Genomic DNA, 20461 nt, shown 5'->3' on the forward strand with positions numbered 1-20461 from the left:
GCTTAGATGGTTTCAAGCGAAACACAGTTTGAGTTGTTATGGATGGGAAACCGACCTATGTGCCCCATAACGATTTCAGTTTGGGATTGTTTTTAACTCCTCACAAGCTACACTGCTGATAAAACAAAGTAGAAGCTAAACCAAAGACCAGTAACATTATGAAAATGTATTTAAATGAAATAGATCTAAAAACAAAGCCATAAAAGTTCACACTTAAAAAAGCATTAATGAATTTAGCAAAACGAGGATTAATAAAGAAAACACACAATGTTCAAATGCATTAAAAAAATCTGTAGATGTACTCATGAATAATGTGTGCAAAGTGCAAATTGCAAACACATTCTAAATTCTCAATACCCAAAGCTTTATAATTTATAAATGCTATGAACGAAATGTAAATATTAATAATTCAAGACAGTTAGTAGTTAAATCATTTTATCGATAACTTTAAAATAATTTCTTTACAAGTAATATTTGCTAAATCTATAAAAGTCAAACTGAACTGTTTGCTAGAGATTTGTTAAAAAATATATGAAAAAGTTAAAAAAAGAAGAACATGTTGAGCCATTGGGGCAATTTCTGTTGTCCAATTTATTTCACATACGAGTAGATTTCTTAAAGATCAATTGCAAAAACAAAAACTCCACAATGCTACGAAACGTAATAATTATAATATGAACTTTTTTATAATGCACAACCTTGAGCATAATAAAAACCAATTTATTAACATTGCATTCCCAAACGAACATCATGTAAATACACCAAGTACATAAACCAAGTCAAAACTTAGTTATAAACGAGAAAATATTTGAAAAAAACGATAAATTGGAAAACAACAAACGAAAAACCAGAAAACTAATAAACAAAGCAGCTTCGCATTAATAAAGATCGTCTCAATCAGAAAACGAATAACAATTATTAAATAAATTTGAAGCAATTGATTGTTTTTATTGGGCTGAGCGTGGGCAGAAAACAAAACAAATATAAAATTGTAAAAAGATAGAGTTTATTGGTTAGTCAATTAAGAACATTCGTTCTTAAAAACCGTGTAAGTAAAAAGAAAGAGTATATTAGTTATGTACACATCGTACATCGTACACAGAGAGAAATATTCAAGAACATTGTTCTTCAATCATGAACATTCGTTCTTAAAAACCGTGTAAGTACATTTTGGTATCAAGGTTCTCAATATTAGAACAAAATGGTGAGAGGGGAAAAGTTAAATTGAGTTTATTTAACAACTGACTGAACTAATAGTTTCTTTGTTGAGATATACAACGTAAATACCGCCTTGATTCGAGAAAATGAAAACATTTACAACTTAAAAAATGTCGTTTTCAAATCAGATGAGAACGTCAGAATTTTCTCTGTGTATAACGCATTTAAATATTTCCTTTTCTCTAAATATTACATTCAAGTTCTTCCCTTTTTTCAATACCCACCGCTAAAATAATATCGCTAGAAAGAAAACATCAAAAGATTCGATGGTAGCAAGCATCTATCTTTCTAAGCCTCTACGTGAAAGGCAAGTCGAAAACTCTTCAAAACTTCAAGACACGAAACGATTACGTAACCGTGGGGATATCCCCAAATCAACAGATTCCTTATGTTTTAGCTGTAGTCATGTAAGAATTCTTACAGATTCTCATTTTTCCTTTCGACATAGTGGATATACATGCTGCGTACATCAACAAAGTAAAAATATCGCAAAAGGCGCGCTCTGTTTTCAGGTCAATGCACACGAGTCACAGACGCAGTCGCAGTTGCCGTTAAGTCGGGACAACCCCTAAGTCGAGCACCACATGAGAAACAACCTGCCCAGAGAATGACAACTGAGTGCACTGGGGCTGCAACAGCTTCTGCACTGAGAAAAAATATCTTTCAGATAAGATATCTTTCTGAACATGTCTGGTTTATATTTATAGCATAAACTATTGCACTTTAACTTTGTCCACGAACAGTTCCAATTTTTAAAACGGTGTCATTTGCAGGAAAACAATTTTTTATTTTACAAATTATTCATTTTTATTTTATTTAGCCTGTTAGAGAATCTATGCTTTTATCAGTTCGGCATGCAAAATTATAAATATATTTATCATTACATTGTATATTTAATCATTATATTGTTTATTTATATTGTGACTTTTAAAATTAATAAGAAAACTCTTTTGATAAAAGCTCTTTTATATATCCTTCCCCACATTCAGATGTATTATTCTCTGTGTACCTATTTCCACTGACTGCTGCCCAGATCTCAGAGCCCGCCCTTGCCAGATAAACCAGCAAACAGGTTCGTCCGAAAGGTTCAAACTCGGAACCGGCGAACGAGGACAAGTGTTTTGACCCGCGCAACAGCTTCCTTCCGCCCCGCTCGAAATGCAACTGTCTTTTGGGTCTGAGAATGTTTGTGGGTACACGGGAAACAATTTTATGGTATTATTTAGAATAACTCTAGTAATATATATTTTGTTATAATCTAAAGGATCTGCTACTCAAAACATTCTATTAAATAATTGGTTTGGTTTCCTCGGGGGAATACAAGTAATATGTTATGTATTTTATTCCAAACTTTTTATATCTTCTCAAGACATTTTAAATATATTCTCCCACAAAAAAATTCTGGACCTGTTACTAGTTTAAAGTAACATAAATAATACAGTAATATTTCATTTAAACAGAGATAGTACATTCAAAAAATTTCTTTAAGTTATTGGATTGTATAACCGTTGCTTAAATATAAATGGATACAAAATGATATTAGAAACTAACTTTCTTAATGTTATTACAACTATAATAAAATCGTAAACTCATAGACTTCCCAACTCGATTTATATCAATGCAGCTAGGGGCCAAAGGTATGCTAGGTCGAAAGTATTTGTTTCCCTGTACGAGAGTGAGTTCAACTGGGATCGGGACGCGCTTCGCTGACTTCTGCACCTGCAACAGCAGCCGGCGATGATGGCACGCGGTAAAGGTAAAAGTAAAGGTAAGACCCTGAGGAAGGGGCCAAGTCAACCAGGTTCTACCTGGATGCAGTTGGCCGTTTGTCGTCTGCCGGTTGCCACTTGTAATTATTTTGTGCCCCGGCGAGTAAGCGGCCCAAAAGGTAACAATATCCCCTCTTTAGGACTTGATGCAAACAAATTATATTTTGTTATGTGGCGGTAAAATACGTTACAATTTGTGGAGGGTGTGGATGGATCGAACACATGTGAACTGATCTCAGGAAATATTTATGTCAGGGTCAGTACTTCGAGGAGAACATGTGTGTTACGTCCTAACAAGGGAACAATGCCAGAAAACAGCTGATGCTGAATGTTCAAATTATATGATAGATCTGTTGGACCTTATAATCCCGAATGGAAAATAAAATAAACTCACGATATTCAGAAAATATAAAAACCGTTGCCACCTGGACGAATTGTTAACAATATTAAATAAATGACTGCTTAATGCCTATGCGTACCCAGTTCTTGTTCTTGGGGCAGGTGACCAAAAATGCATTTTTTATTCAGAAAGATATGAGATTAGTAATTGGTGGAAATATGTCTATAAAAGAAGTCTAGAACTTTCTGAAAATAATCATGCAAATAGTATAAAAAGGTGTTTAGCCAAACATTCAATGCTCTAGGAAGGGCATTCCTGTGTTTTAGTTGTCTTAAAACCCTTTTGAATAATGTAGTTAACATATATAATATATAAACAAAATACTCTTCTGTAAATTGTAAAAGTCTTCATACATAAATTTAAAATAACTATTCCTACTTTTAATTAAAGGTATGTATTTATTTATTATTTATTATATTGAAATCAATAATAATGCCGTATACATTTTTTTAAATTAACTCTTTAACGGCTTTTTAGTTCAGACGTTTAAGAATATGAAAGGTTAATGATCAAAAAATTATAGATGTAGTAATATGCTACCTTCATGTCCCAAAATGGGTTTACCTTTGGGTCGCTTTCATTAGTGCGCGGACACCCATTATGGCCACTGACAACTGACCCTGTACGGCTGACCTGCAATCTCTGCTCAACAATCAACAATAAAACTCAATCATTGCTTGAGCACTGAACTCGACTACAATGAACTTGGGTGCCGAGTCGTACTCCCCTGTCATTAGGAAATTTCCATATGCGAGTGTGCGACACATGCAACGCTAGACAGCACCCCCCACAAATAACCCCCTTTTCGGCGCCTCCATGCCCGCTGACACGTGGCGCCAGGCAATTGCATGCAGGACTGAGAATGGACAGAAAGGTCTTGCAAAATTAGGGATCTAAGGCGGCGGGGGCGTGGCAATTAGTCGCTTCATGTGGCCAAGGAAAATCCAAATAAAAATTAATACCCACCAGGAAAGGTTCCCACACTAAAAAAAAAGCAGTAATAGTAATAATAATCCCCCCGGAGAGTTGCTGGTGCCATTATAAGGATATTACGAGCATTATGTTTGTTTATTCCGAACGCGGAGCCGTGCCATGAAACCGCTGAACCGCATCGGGCAAGTTAGCCACCCCTAACCAACCCCTAGTCACTGAGAGCCAGTAAGTACAGCCTAACCCGCTCCAGGTCCAAATCAATCATTTACATAATCGTCATAGCCGCATTCGTTTTTGGCCCAAAACGCGTCGAAATTTCACGCGCTTTTTCCCCAGAAATGAACAAGTTGCGTGTTTTTAATTGTTTTTTTCTTTTTTTTTGATGGGGTTGGGTATAGGCACTATATTTTAGTTTCAAATGCAATCGCTTGAGCATTACTAAGCAAAGTTGTAATGACTTGCAAGGAGGGGCAATTTGTCATATTACACAGATAAGTTGGCACCTGCCATCAACTTTGCAGGAGGTAGTGCCCCGTTTCCTCAGCAGCTATAATTCCTATAATGTTCCATTTGAGCCGCACTTCTATTCAATCGATTCCTAATGAGCTTAAGCATTATTGAATATTTGTATTGTCCAATCCCAATGAGACCAATGGAAATTATTGGTTGGCCAAGCAAAATAGTTGAAGCTAGGGGATTTATATATTTTAGTCATCGTGGATCGATCTGCATATGAATTATGACTCTGGAGAATTACACAACGAATCGATTGGCTTCAAATTTACCTATGCTATTGTATTCAATAGGTTTATATCATGTTTATAATATGCATTATATGGTTAATGGTTTTCGCTTTTGAGTACCAAATCTTTCTTGATAAAAAAGTTTGTAAAACATAAATTTTTTTATATATCATATACTTGTATCCAAATTGTCAATTTACCAGAAATAACATCAGAAACCTGGTAAAAAATTAAAATATCATATTGCATCAAACGCTGAACGTTATTATTGTCAAGCAAGGACTCTTTTTCAATCCTAAAGCCACAAAAGCCTGCTGCTTGAACCATTAGCACTATTGCTTAGATAGCAATATTGAATTCCGCCCAAACTCGATTCTATATAGTATTTCTCCCTCTGCTATCCTTAAGTGTTTGATCCTGGCCGAAAAAAGTCTGTTTGTTACAAATGTACAACCAAAAGAAAAAATTCGAAAAAAATCGAATCGAAAAGCAAATGCTGCCCATTAACAATAAAATACACAGCGAAAAAAACAGTGGGGGTGGCAAAATAGGCTGGGCAAAGGATGGAGGTGGTACTGGGGGTGTATAAAAACAAGGCAGAAATTCGTTTTTTATGTACCGCGAGTTTTTTATAGTTCGTTGTTGCTGTTGTTGCTTGCACGTTATCAACAATCTCGTTTTACCAAATAACGCAAAGTGCGCGTCATGGCATTGGTACACTGAAAAAAAATGATACATTTTTCGTATTCCACACCTCTCGTTGGCAGAAGGGTTAAATATAACCTTAAATTTAGATACTAAAATACTGATAACTATTTTTTTCCGATATTAAAGAAAAACATAAATTCGTTCAATAAATGTTAACATAAGGTATTCATAATAAGGTACATCTATATAATTTAACACGTTTAAAGCAATATAGATAAAAAACTCATTAAATCTTTATTATCAGAGAACCCCATACTGGAAAATTGGTTCACAATATTAGAAGGAATGATCTTTCTAGGTGATTTAAAATCACTTAAGAAACCTGTATCACATATGTTCCAAGCAGTGTGTTATTAACGTTAAGAAATGAAGAGTTAAAAAGGTGTTAGTAAATATAACATTTCGAAATCAAAAATCTTTTTATAATTATATTTAAAAACAGTATGGACAATATTGAAATTATTAAGTAGATAGGAGCGGGTTCGGCCAAGAATATTTACAGATGTAAACCAATAAAATTTAGAAACCAAGATATATGAACATTTTTTAGAGACCTTTGTGTGGGGGATTGCGCCTCATTGGATCATAAGATCATCGGTGTTGCTAGTATTTTTCCCAGTGCAGTAGTGTGTTGGTGTTGATGGTGGTTCCTGGTGGTTCCTGGTGTTGGTGCTGCTGGGTAGCACACGCTATAGCTCGCTTACGGAATAGTTGAAACTGCAACAAGGAGCGGAGGGAGTGGTATAAAAACAAGGTAGTGGTAGTGGAGCGGTATTGGTAATGGTAGTGGCCACGTACGAAAGAGAGAAGTTCTAGAAGGCTAGGGCTAGTGGAAATTGGTAGGAACACTCGGGCGTTGATACCGGGGTTTTTACTCAATTTCGGTGGTGGCTGGTGGTTGGCCAAAAGACAGTGGCAGGATGGCGATGATGATGGTGATGATGATGATGATGATGACGACAGCGGGGCTGGTAGGGGAACCTACCCTCGGATCGGACGCTCTCTCTTTCTGCCGCAACGCCAGGTGTGTCGGTGTGTCTGCGCTCCCTTTTTGCTTTAAAGTTTTGTGTGGTAGCAAATAAAATTTTAGTTAGTCACTTGCCGTCGCCAAGGATACGCCGTTCAGTTATTTGTTGTGCAACGTTGTTGGTGGCAACCACGAGTCCTCGAGCAGGAAGGAAAGGACCTGTGCCGTGCCGAGAATATTTGAATGCGAGCGGTACGAACGGAGCGAAAGGCTTTCAGTGCCAGGCTCGAATCGAGTGCTAGCGACAGGGACAGCAACATTAGCACCTGTCTAGATCTAGAAACATTTTTATATACTCGTTTATTATCCGGCCGGTAGGCAGCAGCGCAGTCAGCGCCTCTGTCGACGTCGACGGCGCTGCCTAGCTCACCTTACATAGCCGCAAATTCAAATTTGAACTTCAGTCAAGTGTCAAAGCTCAAAGGATTAGCATGTCCTTGCAGCTGCAGTATGTGTGAACCAGTGAAGCTCACTGCAAAACAGAATTCTCAGCACCAAATTTGCTTGCTAACTTGCCAAAAACTGCAGGAAAACTTCTAGAAACCCGAAAAGGATCAAACTGAAAGGTGTCCCAGAACTGCCACATTTCGAAAAAATCACTCAGAGGTAAGCGGTCTTCGGTGATCTTCTCTAAGAATTCGTGTTTTTGGAACCCTAGATCATGATTCAGCCGACTTTAAACCTTGGCACTGGGAGAATTCACAGTTGATTTCATTATTCTGTGGTTCTGCGGGTGCCAAAATTTAATCCTCGACTCTACACAACGATTACAAAAATGCCCAGTTAAACAAAATGTTAAAAAGAATTTACTTTTGAAATGGGAAGAGAGGATTTATTATAAGGTTATAAATGGAAACCAATAGGTAGAGGCAAGATTAGCTAGTTTTGAATCAAATATATGTTATGTATAAATTTTTCAAAAGGATTAGGAGCCAAAAATAATCTAAGAAAGATTCTAAAAGTGTGAAATAAATATTTTTATATATTTTATAAAACCGTACCGTTTCTATTCTTATAAAACATATTTTAATTTCAGTTAGATATTTCTTTTCTTTGATTTATTTATTGATCAATAAAAAACAAAATATGGTAGATTTATTTCAAGTGAAACCAAGATAGCCATATTTTAACTTGAAGCTAAATGGTCTCAAAGTCACACAGGAAAAAGTTTTACCCATAAGGACTTTTCCTTACGAAAGCTTAAACTTTGACTTCTACTATTCCAAATCACAGGCATCGCAATATTACTCATACGCCCCCATAACCAGCCCCACTGAAGCGCTAACGTCACGAATGCGTTGGTTCCTCTACTTTTATTTTAGAATCCAATGCGCAGTACCCAAACAAAATTAATTTCACCCCAACACGCAACGGAAATATTGAGGAGCACGGGAGCATTTAATTGGGCCTAGGCTAAAATTGTGAAACAGTTAAAAATATAGTATTCGAAGAGTAAAACACAATCGCTGCCCAAACTTTGGAGACATTGAACTTTCGGGGGGTTAGAAGTATTTCCTAAGTTGGCCAACCGCCCAGCCATGAATGTGTAATAAGGGGTGGCTGTCCACCCCCCAGAAACAATTAAGTGCAATGCGGGGGCGGGTCAGAGTTCAGTAATTGACCTCGCCGATGGAAATTTACATTTGAACTTATCTTGATTGGAAATTACATTTTTAAATGAACGTTGGCATGTCCAGGTGTCCAGGCGCAATCAAAGGCGGCACACACTCAAGGATATTCTGCGGCAGGACTTGTAGGGGTTGCAGCCCAGTACAGGTGGAAATCCTTTCGCAAATTACTTTACTCATAACTCATTTCTCTAATAGAACAGGGGGTGTGGCCGTTGGCTGAGCCACCTGTCCAGAGAGCAAATAAATATTTGATGAGGGAATTCTGAAAAGTTCTGTAAATTCCATTTCAATTGTAGTTTTGACCACAAATAAGGTCCGTGGGGGTGCCCCTTGAAAGAGGTTCATTATGAACAATTTTTAAAATTAAATTACTTTAAGTGCATTCCAGATCGATCTTATACACATGATAATGCCATTAATAACGGGTTCCTCTAATACTTTTTTGATCCCACCTGAATATCGAGATTATCTTTTGACAGAACTATAAATGGTCCAATTGTAATTTGCTTAGAACTTAAGATTAATATAATCTAAATGAATTGTTATCCTTCAAATTGTTTTCAGTAAAATTAAATGTACAAGTTTTTTTAGGAAAAGAAGGCACTATATTTGACTTCTACTTTGGCGCTATCCAATAAGAGACATATTCTCTCTAACTCGTTCGCCAAAAAATGTTTCATCGGTCCTTCCCGCCAATCTATATAATTTGAGCTCCTTCGCTGCATTTTCCGGCGGCATAAATTAGCATTAATTCATAAGTCAGTCAGGCCACCAATTGCAATGCAAAAAAGAGAAAATGAACCAGAAAGGAAAATGTTTTTCGGCTGAAAAAGGGAATTTGCATACAAACTGCAAGGTCCGTACAACGCCCCCCGAACAACAAATTATGTGAGGCCTAGTGGGGCCGTGAACTGGGGAATGGGGCCTCAGTAGGCCTCGTAGGATTCCGATGGAACGGAGTGGATCGGGGGCTGGGGCGACAGGCTAAACGCCGGCAATGTTCCTGAATAATGGGCCACCGGCGCCAACTGACGTTGGTAGGCAATTTTCTAGGAATCTAGATGGGGTTGCGTCGTGTCTATGGTGAGGTGCATCTATATATACACGTATATGTTCTATATAGCTGCACGTATTGTACGGCAAGGGCTACTGCATAATTTATTTAATCGCGGGCAACAAATCTAAATTGATCGTTAGGCGTAGGCGAACACCCAACTGAACCAACAAAATGTCTAACAAGGATATTGCATGTTCTCCATATATATTTAACTATTTTTCTACACTTTTTTCATTGCAGTGCCAATTAGCTAGAGAGGTTTTTCAACGAGCCAAAGGAATATGGCGCCGCAACAACAGAACTCCACATTCATCGATGATAATCTGGACAGCTGTCCATCGCTGTTGAATCTACCTGAGAGCCCCATTCTTCCGCCGCGGCGATGTCAAAATCAAGACACCAACAATAATAATAATAATAATAAGCAGGCTGCATTCGAGGAGCGTTTGGTGGATGAATCGGTGGGGGAACCACCATTAGCACCGCCAAAAGCACCAGCACCACCAGCCCGGCAAGCATGCAAAAATAAACACGGCAGGGAAAACGGAAACGTTGGCCAGGCCAGTCGTCGCCACCGTTCCATTTCCCTCTATGGCGTTAATAGCACTGTGGTAAGTGCCTCCTCCTCCTCCGGCCCAAAGACCCCTACTACCAGCCCAACCCCTCCTGAATTCCCACCCCTGATTTTCGGTTGCGGCAGCTTTTCCACTGAAATCAAACAAATCATCTAATTGGGTGGGCAGGCACAGGCGCTAGTCATATGTATAAACAGGCGACCTCGAAGAGAACCTGTGCTGTACTTAAAAGGGCCTGGGAAACTCCCATTATGCGTCGGTTGTATAAGCTATTGATTGCAGCCTTAGGGATTTCTTTAAGAAAATGCATTTTCTAAAAACATCAATGGGAAACTCCCAAGATGCGTCGGTGGTATAAGCTATTGATTGCAACCTTAGGGATTTATTTAAACAAATGCAATATATAAAACGTTCATATATATATATATATATAGATCTCTTAAGCACCTTTTAAACTTAATTTCTAAAGTACTTTTGAGGAAATAACAGTTGTAACAAAAATATAAACGTCAATAGCCTTTAGCCTCGTCTTACGTTTTCAAGTTTAAATTTACAAGGTTAGTTTCCAACAGTAACCAAAAAACTGGGAAAAAACAATTCAATGTATTTTTAAATACCAAAGCTAAAAATTCCAAATGGTAAAGGTGCTACTGCTAAAAAATAAATTATATAAAATGTGGTAAAAAAGAATTGAATAGAAATAGAAAAGTATTTTATCATAAACTTGTTTAAACATATTATTATTGGATGATCAGCTTTTTAAGTAGACAAATGAAAACAACTATAAAAAGTTTGAACTGTCTCTTTCATTATCATTTTTTTAATGAATAATCTATTTAACAACGTATCAAACTTAAGCATTGCACCATGGCCTCCTTAATCCAATTTAGAATGTGTGGCAACCCTGTTTATTGATCTTCGTACTTCCCCATTTTTTCCTGCCACCCTTTAGGAGCAAGGCCATAAGGAAATCCCCATCTGGATGGACGATGGAGAGGCGCGTTACGTATCGGGAGTGACGAACAAAACGACGTGCGATGACATAATCAAGGCGCTGATTGATGACGAACTGAGCAACGGCGATGGGCTTTACTGCGGAAACAATCCGAAAGGTAAGTCAATAATTTTTTTTAGCCGATCCTGTCGTGACTGCTTCTTTTGGTATATCACAATTTCGGATTTTTATTTATTTATGCTTCTTATTTACAATTACTTTTATTTTCTCCCGCTTGCGTTTCGTTTCATTGAATTTTTTTGTTTTCCGGACGTTGGAAAAACAAGATGGCGGCCAGAGGAATACGGCGGCAGCATCGCGTGACTACGGCGATTACATTATAACGGAAAGTTGGGGCGGCATAGAGCGGAGCTACGATGGCAACATGGCCATTTTGCCCGTTTGGCGCGCTTGGAGCCGTGTACACAATGAGGTAATGGCAACAACCGGGGGACCAAGGGGAATCCCACCTGGCGTGCAGAAAAAAAGAAATAGAAAAACGAAACACCAGCGAACTGGGCCCGAAAAAAAGTCTACAGTGATTGCATAATAAGCGCTTTTTTCCTGGCGCCACACGCAAGCCAAGAAATGTGAAATTCATGTCGTTCTCGAAACCCCTTCCCTAGGTTCTACATCCCTTTCCGAAGTCACACCCGCGACTACTATATTGTTCCACTCGCATTTGACTTATGCTCTGGCTTTTCGTATTTATTTGTCCATGACGCACCGAGTGAAATCAATTTGCCTATTGATTTTTGTATTAAAGTTCATGTTTTCTTTTCGGCTTAATTATGTTGTAAATTTTTTATGATCCCTCCCATTGGTAATGTTATTTGAGGACTGCGAGCTTCTAATTGTTATTTGATGATCTTATCTAGTTAATGGACAGAAAGAGTTAGGATACGGATAGATTCGGGTAGTACATACCGTTAATTGCATTACTTTATTTTAAAAATTGTAGTAGTTCAGAAGACACAAATGAAAGCTCTTAAATTTGATTTTGTCCGTAAAATAATATATAAAAATTACAAAGTTTTAAAAATACCTTCAAGACAAACAAGCAAGAAATAGTTCTAAGCCTACAATTTTATTTCCTGCTAAACTTTACTTTAATATTCCTTTTAATTTTTTTTACAGCTTCGCATATCATTAAAGCATCGAGATAACTTCAGAGATCCCCTGGCCATGCAACTAATACCCCATACACAACCGCCCACGAGTTTCTCGATGCTCAAGTGGCTCAAAAAACTGTTGCATCTTAAAAAGGGAAAGAAGATGACGCCTAAACCGACAAACACTCCTCCCAAAGTGCCTAACAAGTTGAAGGAGAAGAGTTTGCTTGGTCAAAAGCAGTCGATTACCAATGATTTGGTATTGGTCATAATGCCAGACCAGCTTTACAAGGGTACCGAAAATGCTGCCAAAGCCAAGCTTTATAAACTGGCCGAGAACCGCGTCTCAAAGCAGCGACGTCGAAGGCGAAGTCGTCACGAGGTTACGAAGGCTTCAATCGAAACATTCAGAACAGCGATCCCCAGCGAGTGTAACAACAATAACTATAATAATAACTGCATAAGGAGGCGAAAGGATAAACCCTTACGCAATAGTGTTCGCAATAAGCTGGCATCCCTACATGCCGATATGAATGTTCGCTATGAGAAGGAATATGCGCTAACACGTCAGTTATCCGAAAAGTGCCGACTGTACCGCTTGCAGAACGAACGGTACAAGGGACCGGAAATGGAGCTATCGGTTGGGCAGTTGCAGCAAAATATCGAAGCTTATGCCGAGGACATCATTAAGACGGAACACGAACTGCTCGAACTAAAGAACGAGATCAGGCACGACATTTCTCTGATCAACAAATTAAAACGTCTGACCTTGGAGGAAACGGAGGCAGATACTGAATGTAAAGGAGGCGTGGCTAAGCAACCACAGTCCTCACAGGAAATGGAAAATACCCCTCAAGTTGCTAAAAACACGCAGGAAATGCTGTTTGTTGATAATATTTACGAGTTTTGCGATAATAACGCCAGTATGCTGGTATAGTTTTAAATATTTGTAATTTGTTAAGTTTTTGACTGAATATGAATTGAATAAATATGTAGTTTTTACATTTTTATATATATTTTAAACTTTGTTGATATATTTGGGATTTCTTAGAAAACGTTCAAAATTTATTCTAACTTTTGCAAAATGACTTAGCTGAGCAAATACTTCGTATTTGTATAATAATATTTCTAAGAAATCAAAAGAGTACGTATAACTTCAAAAGATCTAAAGCTTGTAAAAGTTCATTATGCAGATAGTTCAGTTTTACAAAAAAAAAGCAACCACGGCTGCACCTGCGCTTCAGTTAAACTTGGGTATAATTACTAGACGAATATAAAATTTCTTGAACTATATTGATTCTGAAGCTAACTTGCTATCTAGATTTTTAGATATATATATGTATACATATTGATGGCAAGGGTAAATCATTAACCGTTCTTTAACTCGATTAAAGATTTTAAAAATACTTCCGTTATCCTTATAACGGCCTTTGTCATTACGTTGTTTTAAACCCCTTAAGGGGTTTGAGTCAGCACTAGTATCTATCAAAGACCCCATCCAAATATATTCGCTACCGACCATTTTTGGTATATCCTAGCTCTGGTCCCATTCAACCTGGCAGCGAAACAAAACTCAACAAATTAATAAATTGCTAAGGCAAATCGTCAACAATTTCGGGTATCAAATCAAAACAGTTTTTGGACAACGAATTTTACCTAAATCCTAAGGCTGCAGCACCTGCATTTAGCAAAGGCGACCAAAATTAATCGGGTTAATTAGGTAAGTTAGGATGGGGTTCGAAATCATAGGCGAGAACGTGGTCACAATCCACATTTTCTTTTACGGGGGTGATTTGTTGTAGGTGCAAAATTTCATTTTTAATTTAAACATAACATCTTATTACTGGAATTACACAGATCGGGAAACTCATTTCCTGTTTATTAGGGTGTAGGTTGTTGGGAGAAAAAGTGAAAGTAACTGCGCTTCTTCCGCCTTTGTTGCAAATCCCGTTTGAGCCTAACGAAAAAAACCCATGATTAATGACCTTTTGGCAAACACCTTATACTAACAATTATTTTACTATTTTTAGAGAAAGACATGGCACGCGGACACCAAAAGATCCAGTCGCAGGCGAAGGCTTCCGAGAAACAGGCCAAGCTCAAGAAGCAGCAGGGACACAGTGCCAACGACCAGAAAAAGGCGGCCCAAAAGGCACTCGTCCATGTGTGTGCCGTTTGCAAGGTGAGCCATCACATCACAGTAGATATACATTTATAGATCTATTTTATAGTCCTTGGGAGAACCCAAGTAGATCGAGAAAGAGCGGCTTGAATGGTGCTATTGAGCTTAATGAAAATACACTTATACTCTGTATCAGCAATAAGATCTAGTTGAACGAACCACTCTAGATCAGTACTCTATTTTATTTTGTTTAACTAAAACATATTTTCACTCGCACACAATTTTTAAGGCATTCCGGCTTTTAGCATAATCAACGTTCATTTAAAAGGCGAATAAAAACTTTCTCTTTCTGCTACTCTTTAATATTATAAATTCTAAAACTAACTCTGACTTACTTATTTAAGTAACAATAATCTGTACGCCTTTTTTTTGTCCTTAAAAGTTCAACTAAAGAATCATTTCTGTTACTGAGTTTTAACGAAATAGATTTATTTTAAAGTAAAATATAGCTATGCACTGATGATATATTGCCGATAGCAACATATTGATATACTCGTATCACTGTATTTTCCGGTTATAAGCCTCCACCCAATCTTTCTCTCAATAGATAACTATTTATAAATGGAATCTTATCAAATGCCTTTTCCATTTCAGTCTCAAATGCCCGATCCTAAGACTTATAAGCAGCATTTCGAGAACAAGCATCCCAAGAACGACATGCCAGAGGAGCTGAAGGACGTCTGATGCCCGATGTGGTCGTGTGCATATATAACTTTATCATGTGGAAGAAGGTCGACGAGTTGCCTACCAGTACGAAACCTTTGCAACAATAACTTTACATCAGCCCAAGAAGAAGACCAACAATCAAGCCGAAGCCCAGAGGATGGATAATAGTAATAATAATTGTATTTGCCAATTTTTCTGTATACACAATACTGACTTTTGGTTTTGGTTTAAACATTGAAATTAACACAGTGTGTTTGATGAATAGCTACAACAATACAAAGCAACCAACCACGTAGCAAAATAAATAGGAATGATTTTATTTAGATATTTATTTTTTACTCTGTGCGTCGTTTTGGATTTGGTTTACAAAGAACAGTTTTATACAATTTAAGCCAGAAATCTTTTTGTACTGTAAACAAATAAAAACAACAAAGAAATGACAATTTATAAGCAACAAAAGAATAAAAAATGTTAATAATAAAATAATTTAGAAATTGTACATTGCCCTTAAAAGGATTTTCAATCCGCCGGACTTTTGAAATCTTAAAACAAGTTAAATATTCATAAATCGTTCAATTTTTTTACTTGAATCTAGTTTGATAATCTATTAAATTATCTTTTTCTTTTGGTGTAGTATTGTTTTGTTATCAATATAATTTCCTTACAATTTCAGAGGACGTTTAAGTACAAACAAAATTTGCTTTGGTTGAAAAATGCGCATGCATTTGTTTTCGAGTACTACAAGAGGTTTGAGTCACCGCTAAGGTGTACCAAGTATCTACACCTCCACCCTATGGCGCTACATTGGGGTATACTTTCAGAGTTCCATCTGGTCCCATTCAACCTGGCAGCGAAACAAAACTCAACAAATTAATAAATTGCTAAGGCGAATCGTCAACAATTTCGGGTATCAAATCAAAACAGCTTATAGACAACGAATTTAACCCAAATCCAAAGGCTGAGGCATCTGCATTTAGCACAGGCGACCAAAATTAATCGGGTTAATTAGGTAAGTGAGGATGGAATTCGCAGAAAGAGCGCAGAACGTGGTCGCAATCCACATTTTCTATTGCGGGGGTGATGTGCAGTACAGTGTCGTGTCAGGCCCGATTTTATATTTACAATCTTATCATTGGAAATACATACACAGATTGGGAAAAGCCTGTACCATTTAATCCAGGGTCGAAAAAGAGAAAGTAATTGCGCTTCTGCCACCTTTGTTTTGTAATCCCGCTCTGAGACCTTTCGGCAAACCACTTATACTAACAATTCAATTCCCATTTTTAGAAAAAGACATGGCACGCGGACACCAAAAGATCCAGTCGCAGGCGAAGGCCTCCGAAAAGCAGGCCAAGCTCAAGAAGCAGCAGGGACACAGTGCCAACGACCAGAAAAAGGCGGCTCAAAAGGCACTCGTCCATGTGTGTGCCGTTTGCAAGGTGAGCCAGCTACAGTGGAACCTCCCAAAGTCCACACTTTTTGTAGCTCATACTAAAAAGATCATTTTGTCTAAACATACGTAGATTTAGTTTTGAAAAGGGCCGATCCGCTCTATAGCTGTTATCTAAATAGATAAAGTGCCTTTTTTAAAGGAGAAGATAAAAGTAGAAATTCTGCGACCTTACATATCTCATACGAGTATCACTTAAACACATTAGCCATACAAAATCGACAGGGAAACATTTTACATCTTCAGGGCTATTCCAATCTTATACAGCATTATAAGATTTTAAAATTATATGTACTTTAAATTTTTGCGCTTAGATTTATTTTTCCATACAAAAAATATTCGTGATGATGGTTGTTTAGATAGCATTGCTTTTAACAAACCTATTCCAGTTAAATATTCCAACAAAATTACAACTTATAACTTGAACCAAATCACTTGCAGCTTATCTAGTGTAAAATGTATTTTTCGAAAAAAAAAAATTACGACTCAATATAGAATTTGTTATTATAGAAATTCTTTTGCATATTAAAAGTCCGCACCAATCGAAATTCCACAAGTGAACAAACAAATAATTGTTGTAAACTTTTTAACTGTCTGCTTGCTAAATTAATTTGCATGCAAAGCGAAATGACGGTGGTTTTATCGTGGAATTAAAAAAGAAATGATACTTAACAAAAAGGTAGTGCCTTCTAGTTCAGGGAAAGAGTTTTATGCCCCATACGAATCCGATTTAATTTAGAGGAATAGGCAAGCCATAGCGCTTCCATTGTAAACATTACTTTTCGTAAGTTTTTTGTTTATGTGAAATCTAATCTTGTGCCTTCTCCATTTCAGTCGCAAATGCCCGATCCCAAGACTTATAAACAGCATTTCGAGAATAAACACCCCAAGAACGACATGCCCGAGGAGCTGAAGGACGTCTGATGACAAACTTTGTCGTGTGCATATATATATATATATCAAGCTGAAAGAGATCGACGAATTGCCTACCAGTACGAAACCTATGCATAAAACCTAAATTCAGCCAGAAAAGGATTTAGGACTTAGGTTAAAATACAGTTGCAAAGGGCCCAGCTGAATTTTTTATATACACTGCTGACTTTCGGTTTTTACATTGAAAATATCACATGACTTAATGGCTAACACAATACAGAGCAACCTACCACATAGCAAAATAAAAATGATTGTTTCGATTTTTATTTCTCTGAAAGACGACAAGCAATTTGAGTCACAATAATTACTCGTGCTCTGTTTTTGATTTGTTTTATGAACATTGTTCACTGAACAACGATTATTACAATATTTTATAGTTTTATATGCGATTTATGCCAGAAAAGGAAGAAAACAAATCTTTTTGTACTATACACAATTAATAAATCATGTAAATTTGAATTTATAAATACAATAAATATAATTGTTAAAACTAAAAAAATGTTATTGCTGCAGCAGCATTGTCTAACAGCTAATGTGTAAATGCAAAGCATCTCCGTCTTCATACTACGATTCGAAGTGATTTAGTTTAATTTGATTGTTTTAGGGCTACTTAAATTTTACAATGTTAAGTTTGGGTGTATGTTATCTATGCACGTTGTAAAAACAAGCACATATCGTTCAATTGGTAAAAAGTCTATTATGCGAGTTACGACTATTTGCTGTGTCTCTGATTCCTTTGGAACACTTCCGCTTTCATGAGGGTTTTTTCAGTTCTTTGCCCGGACTTATGGCTTCTATAGTCTGTCCTAAATGCTGACTCGACGAACAGGAATCCGTTGTTATTGCTGGAGTTTCTGTGGCAAATTCTCCTTGTGCAAGCTGCATGAAAACCAAATCTTCTTTGGCCGGAAAACCAGCGAGTACAGTTATGCCAATGTTATTATCCGACAGCAAAGGCGTTTCCTCGTGGTAACCAAACCAATAGATTATAATGCCAGGCCCAAAACTAAAAAAAGCAATTGATTTAAACGGAGTGGAAGTAGGAAAAACCAACCATTTGGATTAAGATAACCGAAACTATTGAATGTTAATTAGTTGAAATCCTTACCGATTGCAGTAGCTATGAAGCTGCTGTTGGATGTTGAACTTATGTCCCTTGGGGTCCCCGAAATTGGCCTTGCTCTCGATCCAGTTGATCACAGAGCCTCTGTATAGGAATGGCAGGATCATTTTGATGTCCGGCGTCTTGTCATAACCCATCCGCCGCAAATCCTGCTCGTCATAGAAATGAATACCCGCCTCCGTGGCCAGAGTCTTTAGCTTCAGTTCGTACTCCTCGCCGATGATGCGTCTTCGCAGGTCCGTAATGGATCCCTCTTGATTGTCGCTGATTATGCACTGCTGCACATTGGCCGCCAGCTTGGGATCGTCGATGAGGTGCGGATGCTTCAGGAACCGTGAGATGTGCGAGCGGTGGCGTCGCTTGTACTTCTCGAGCAGCAACATCCTGCAGAGAGCCACTGGATTGAGCCCCTCGACACAGGCCATCTGGATTAGCAGGGCGTTGTCATAGACGTTCTTCTGATCCTCATAGCTAGAGGCAAAAAATGCGGATATTATTGGTACACAAAGTTTAGAGAAAAGTTAACATTTAAATCGTCCAATCTTTCGTTAAAATCTTTAAGTACAATCTGAATTTCATGAAAGATGGAGGACCAGTTGTTAAGAGTTTAAGAGCTCAAGAGCTGTGTACTAATTTGGGCATAGTCAGAATATAACATATATGAAAGAACAAATTCTACAAAAAAAGTGAATGTACATATGAACGAGCTTCCTGACGAAGATCTGGGTTCGAATTTCAGTACAAGATTCGTCGTCGTTGCTAAAACTATAAAATATCGTCAGGGACAACCAAGCCGAACAGCCGAGTCTCAGAAAAGGAACCAAAAAGGTTGCATTTCCTCTGGAACCTTACATTTTGAGGAGCTTCTTGCCACGTTGTTCCTGTTTGTGGTGTTGACCCCGCGACCTGTTGAAGAGCTCCGATTGAAGGATGCATGTCAAGGCCATCGGCTCCACGTCCTTGAAGAAGCGGTTCCTCAGCTCGAACTCACAGTCGATGGCCAATCCGTGGTAGCCGTTGATGAACTGACAGATCCGGTTGTATTCTCCGCCACTCAGGATCTTCCGCTTCTGCTGCACATTTCCGCCGGCCAAATCCGGGGCGTGAAACATTTTTAAGGGCCAGAAACCGAACTTATTCCAACAAACTAGGAAAGAGCGCCAGAATAAACAGCTGTGCGGCAAGCGGTGATCGAATATACATTTAAATGTATCGATTGCTTAGTGATGTCACATTAAGTCGATTGTTTTTACACCTTGGTATAACGTTCACACTGTCGACGCTGTTGCAAAAGGTCCTTCCCCTTTAAGGCGAAGAAACAATTTTTATGCAACGTAATACGAAACCCTAAAATAGGCTAATTAGGAAGGTCTAATATGTGTAAACAAAATATTGGAGCTGTTGGGGACATTGGGGATAAGTGCCCAGTTGTATATTTATATGACACCTTATTTGTTAAAATACGGGACTCTGAGTTATACCAAAAGAAAGATACTGGAGGACTTCTCAAAATAAAAATTTCCTTTTGTTTTTCAGTTTGTCGGTATGTACCAAAACGTTGTTTTAAGGTTCTGGAAATGGAGTTAAATAGCTCGATATAAGAAACTTTACAACTACATCTGGCTAAGTTTCGATTTCTGTTTAAATTATAAGGCCTAGTATTCAACCTAACAAAAAGTGATCCAAACCAAAAAAACTTTATATCAAAAAAACGACAAGACGGAGAAAGCAGCAACCTTGTCCGAATATTATTAGTTCATCAGCGTGAACTTTTTAATTGATAAGAACAATTTAGTTCTTTAAATCTTATAAATATTTATAATAATTATATAACAAATATTGAACCTTAAATCATAAAGGATATCAAATGAGGAGAAAGAAAAATAAAAACACATCAGAAATGTATTGCTTTCCAGTTTTTGCGAGACTTTATGTCCTAT

General features: G+C 37.6%; 4 protein-coding genes across 7 annotated transcripts; 3 read left to right on the top strand and 1 right to left on the bottom strand.

Moving 5' to 3' along the window:
* The first annotated feature begins 6962 nt into the window (after window positions 1–6962).
* Window positions 6963–13183, top strand: meru. Of its 3 annotated transcripts, XM_036815198.3 has the most exons (5): window positions 6963–7404; window positions 9727–10097; window positions 11014–11173; window positions 11343–11488; window positions 12193–13183. In XM_036815198.3, exons 2-5 carry the CDS (start codon window positions 9768–9770, stop codon window positions 13102–13104), a joined length of 1548 nt encoding a protein of 515 aa, XP_036671093.3. In that variant the 5' UTR covers window positions 6963–7404; window positions 9727–9767; the 3' UTR covers window positions 13105–13183. The 3 variants fall into 3 exon arrangements, with proteins under 3 accessions (XP_036671093.3, XP_036671095.1, XP_065720649.2); XM_036815200.3 differs by lacking the exon at window positions 11343–11488 and having other exon boundaries at window positions 7002–7404; window positions 12193–12366; XM_065864577.2 differs by lacking the exons at window positions 6963–7404; window positions 11343–11488 and having other exon boundaries at window positions 9916–10097.
* Window positions 13184–13713: 530 nt separating this feature from the next.
* Window positions 13714–15338, top strand: LOC108017676 (zinc finger protein 706). Its single transcript, XM_017084783.4, has 3 exons — window positions 13714–13887; window positions 14198–14349; window positions 14944–15338. Exons 2-3 carry the CDS (start codon window positions 14206–14208, stop codon window positions 15031–15033), a joined length of 234 nt encoding a protein of 77 aa, XP_016940272.1. The 5' UTR covers window positions 13714–13887; window positions 14198–14205; the 3' UTR covers window positions 15034–15338.
* Window positions 13763–17646, top strand: LOC108017677 (zinc finger protein 706-like). 2 transcript variants are annotated; one of them, XM_017084786.4, is made up of 3 exons: window positions 13763–13887; window positions 16303–16454; window positions 17300–17646. In XM_017084786.4, exons 2-3 carry the CDS (start codon window positions 16311–16313, stop codon window positions 17387–17389), a joined length of 234 nt encoding a protein of 77 aa, XP_016940275.1. In that variant the 5' UTR covers window positions 13763–13887; window positions 16303–16310; the 3' UTR covers window positions 17390–17646. The 2 variants fall into 2 exon arrangements, with proteins under 2 accessions (XP_016940275.1, XP_016940274.1); XM_017084785.4 differs by lacking the exon at window positions 13763–13887 and adding an exon at window positions 15832–16024.
* LOC108017675 (CDAN1-interacting nuclease 1) lies at window positions 17647–19715 on the bottom strand. The gene is made up of 3 exons (XM_017084782.4): window positions 19374–19715; window positions 18507–18992; window positions 17647–18404 (listed from the first exon to the last, which is right to left on the bottom strand). The coding sequence occupies exons 1-3, from the start codon at window positions 19631–19633 to the stop codon at window positions 18152–18154; spliced, it is 999 nt and encodes a 332-aa protein (XP_016940271.4). The 5' UTR covers window positions 19634–19715; the 3' UTR covers window positions 17647–18151.
* Window positions 19716–20461: the final 746 nt, after the last annotated feature.

The sequence above is a fragment of the Drosophila suzukii genome, chromosome 3, assembly GCF_043229965.1.
Source record: "Drosophila suzukii chromosome 3, CBGP_Dsuzu_IsoJpt1.0, whole genome shotgun sequence".
NCBI lineage: Eukaryota > Metazoa > Arthropoda > Insecta > Diptera > Drosophilidae > Drosophila > Drosophila suzukii.

What these genes read in the sequence shown, in the direction of transcription:
- LOC108017677 (XM_017084786.4), top strand. Translation starts at nt 16,311, where the DNA reads ATGGCACGCGGACACCAAAAGATCCAGTCGCAGGCGAAGGCCTCCGAA. An exon ending in ATGTGTGTGCCGTTTGCAAG is followed by an intron (nt 16,455 to 17,299) that starts GTGAGCCAGCTA and finishes TCTCCATTTCAG; the next exon opens with TCGCAAATGCCCGATCCCAA.
- LOC108017676 (XM_017084783.4), top strand. Translation starts at nt 14,206, where the DNA reads ATGGCACGCGGACACCAAAAGATCCAGTCGCAGGCGAAGGCTTCCGAG. An exon ending in ATGTGTGTGCCGTTTGCAAG is followed by an intron (nt 14,350 to 14,943) that starts GTGAGCCATCAC and finishes TTTCCATTTCAG; the next exon opens with TCTCAAATGCCCGATCCTAA.
- LOC108017675 (XM_017084782.4), bottom strand. Translation starts at nt 19,633, where the DNA reads ATGTTTCACGCCCCGGATTTGGCCGGCGGAAATGTGCAGCAGAAGCGG. An exon ending in GGCAAGAAGCTCCTCAAAAT is followed by an intron (nt 18,993 to 19,373) that starts GTAAGGTTCCAG and finishes TTTTGCCTCTAG; the next exon opens with CTATGAGGATCAGAAGAACG. An exon ending in CTTCATAGCTACTGCAATCG is followed by an intron (nt 18,405 to 18,506) that starts GTAAGGATTTCA and finishes TGCTTTTTTTAG; the next exon opens with TTTTGGGCCTGGCATTATAA.
- meru (XM_036815198.3), top strand. Translation starts at nt 9,768, where the DNA reads ATGGCGCCGCAACAACAGAACTCCACATTCATCGATGATAATCTGGAC. An exon ending in ATGGCGTTAATAGCACTGTG is followed by an intron (nt 10,098 to 11,013) that starts GTAAGTGCCTCC and finishes GCCACCCTTTAG; the next exon opens with GAGCAAGGCCATAAGGAAAT. An exon ending in CTGCGGAAACAATCCGAAAG is followed by an intron (nt 11,174 to 11,342) that starts GTAAGTCAATAA and finishes TGGAAAAACAAG; the next exon opens with ATGGCGGCCAGAGGAATACG.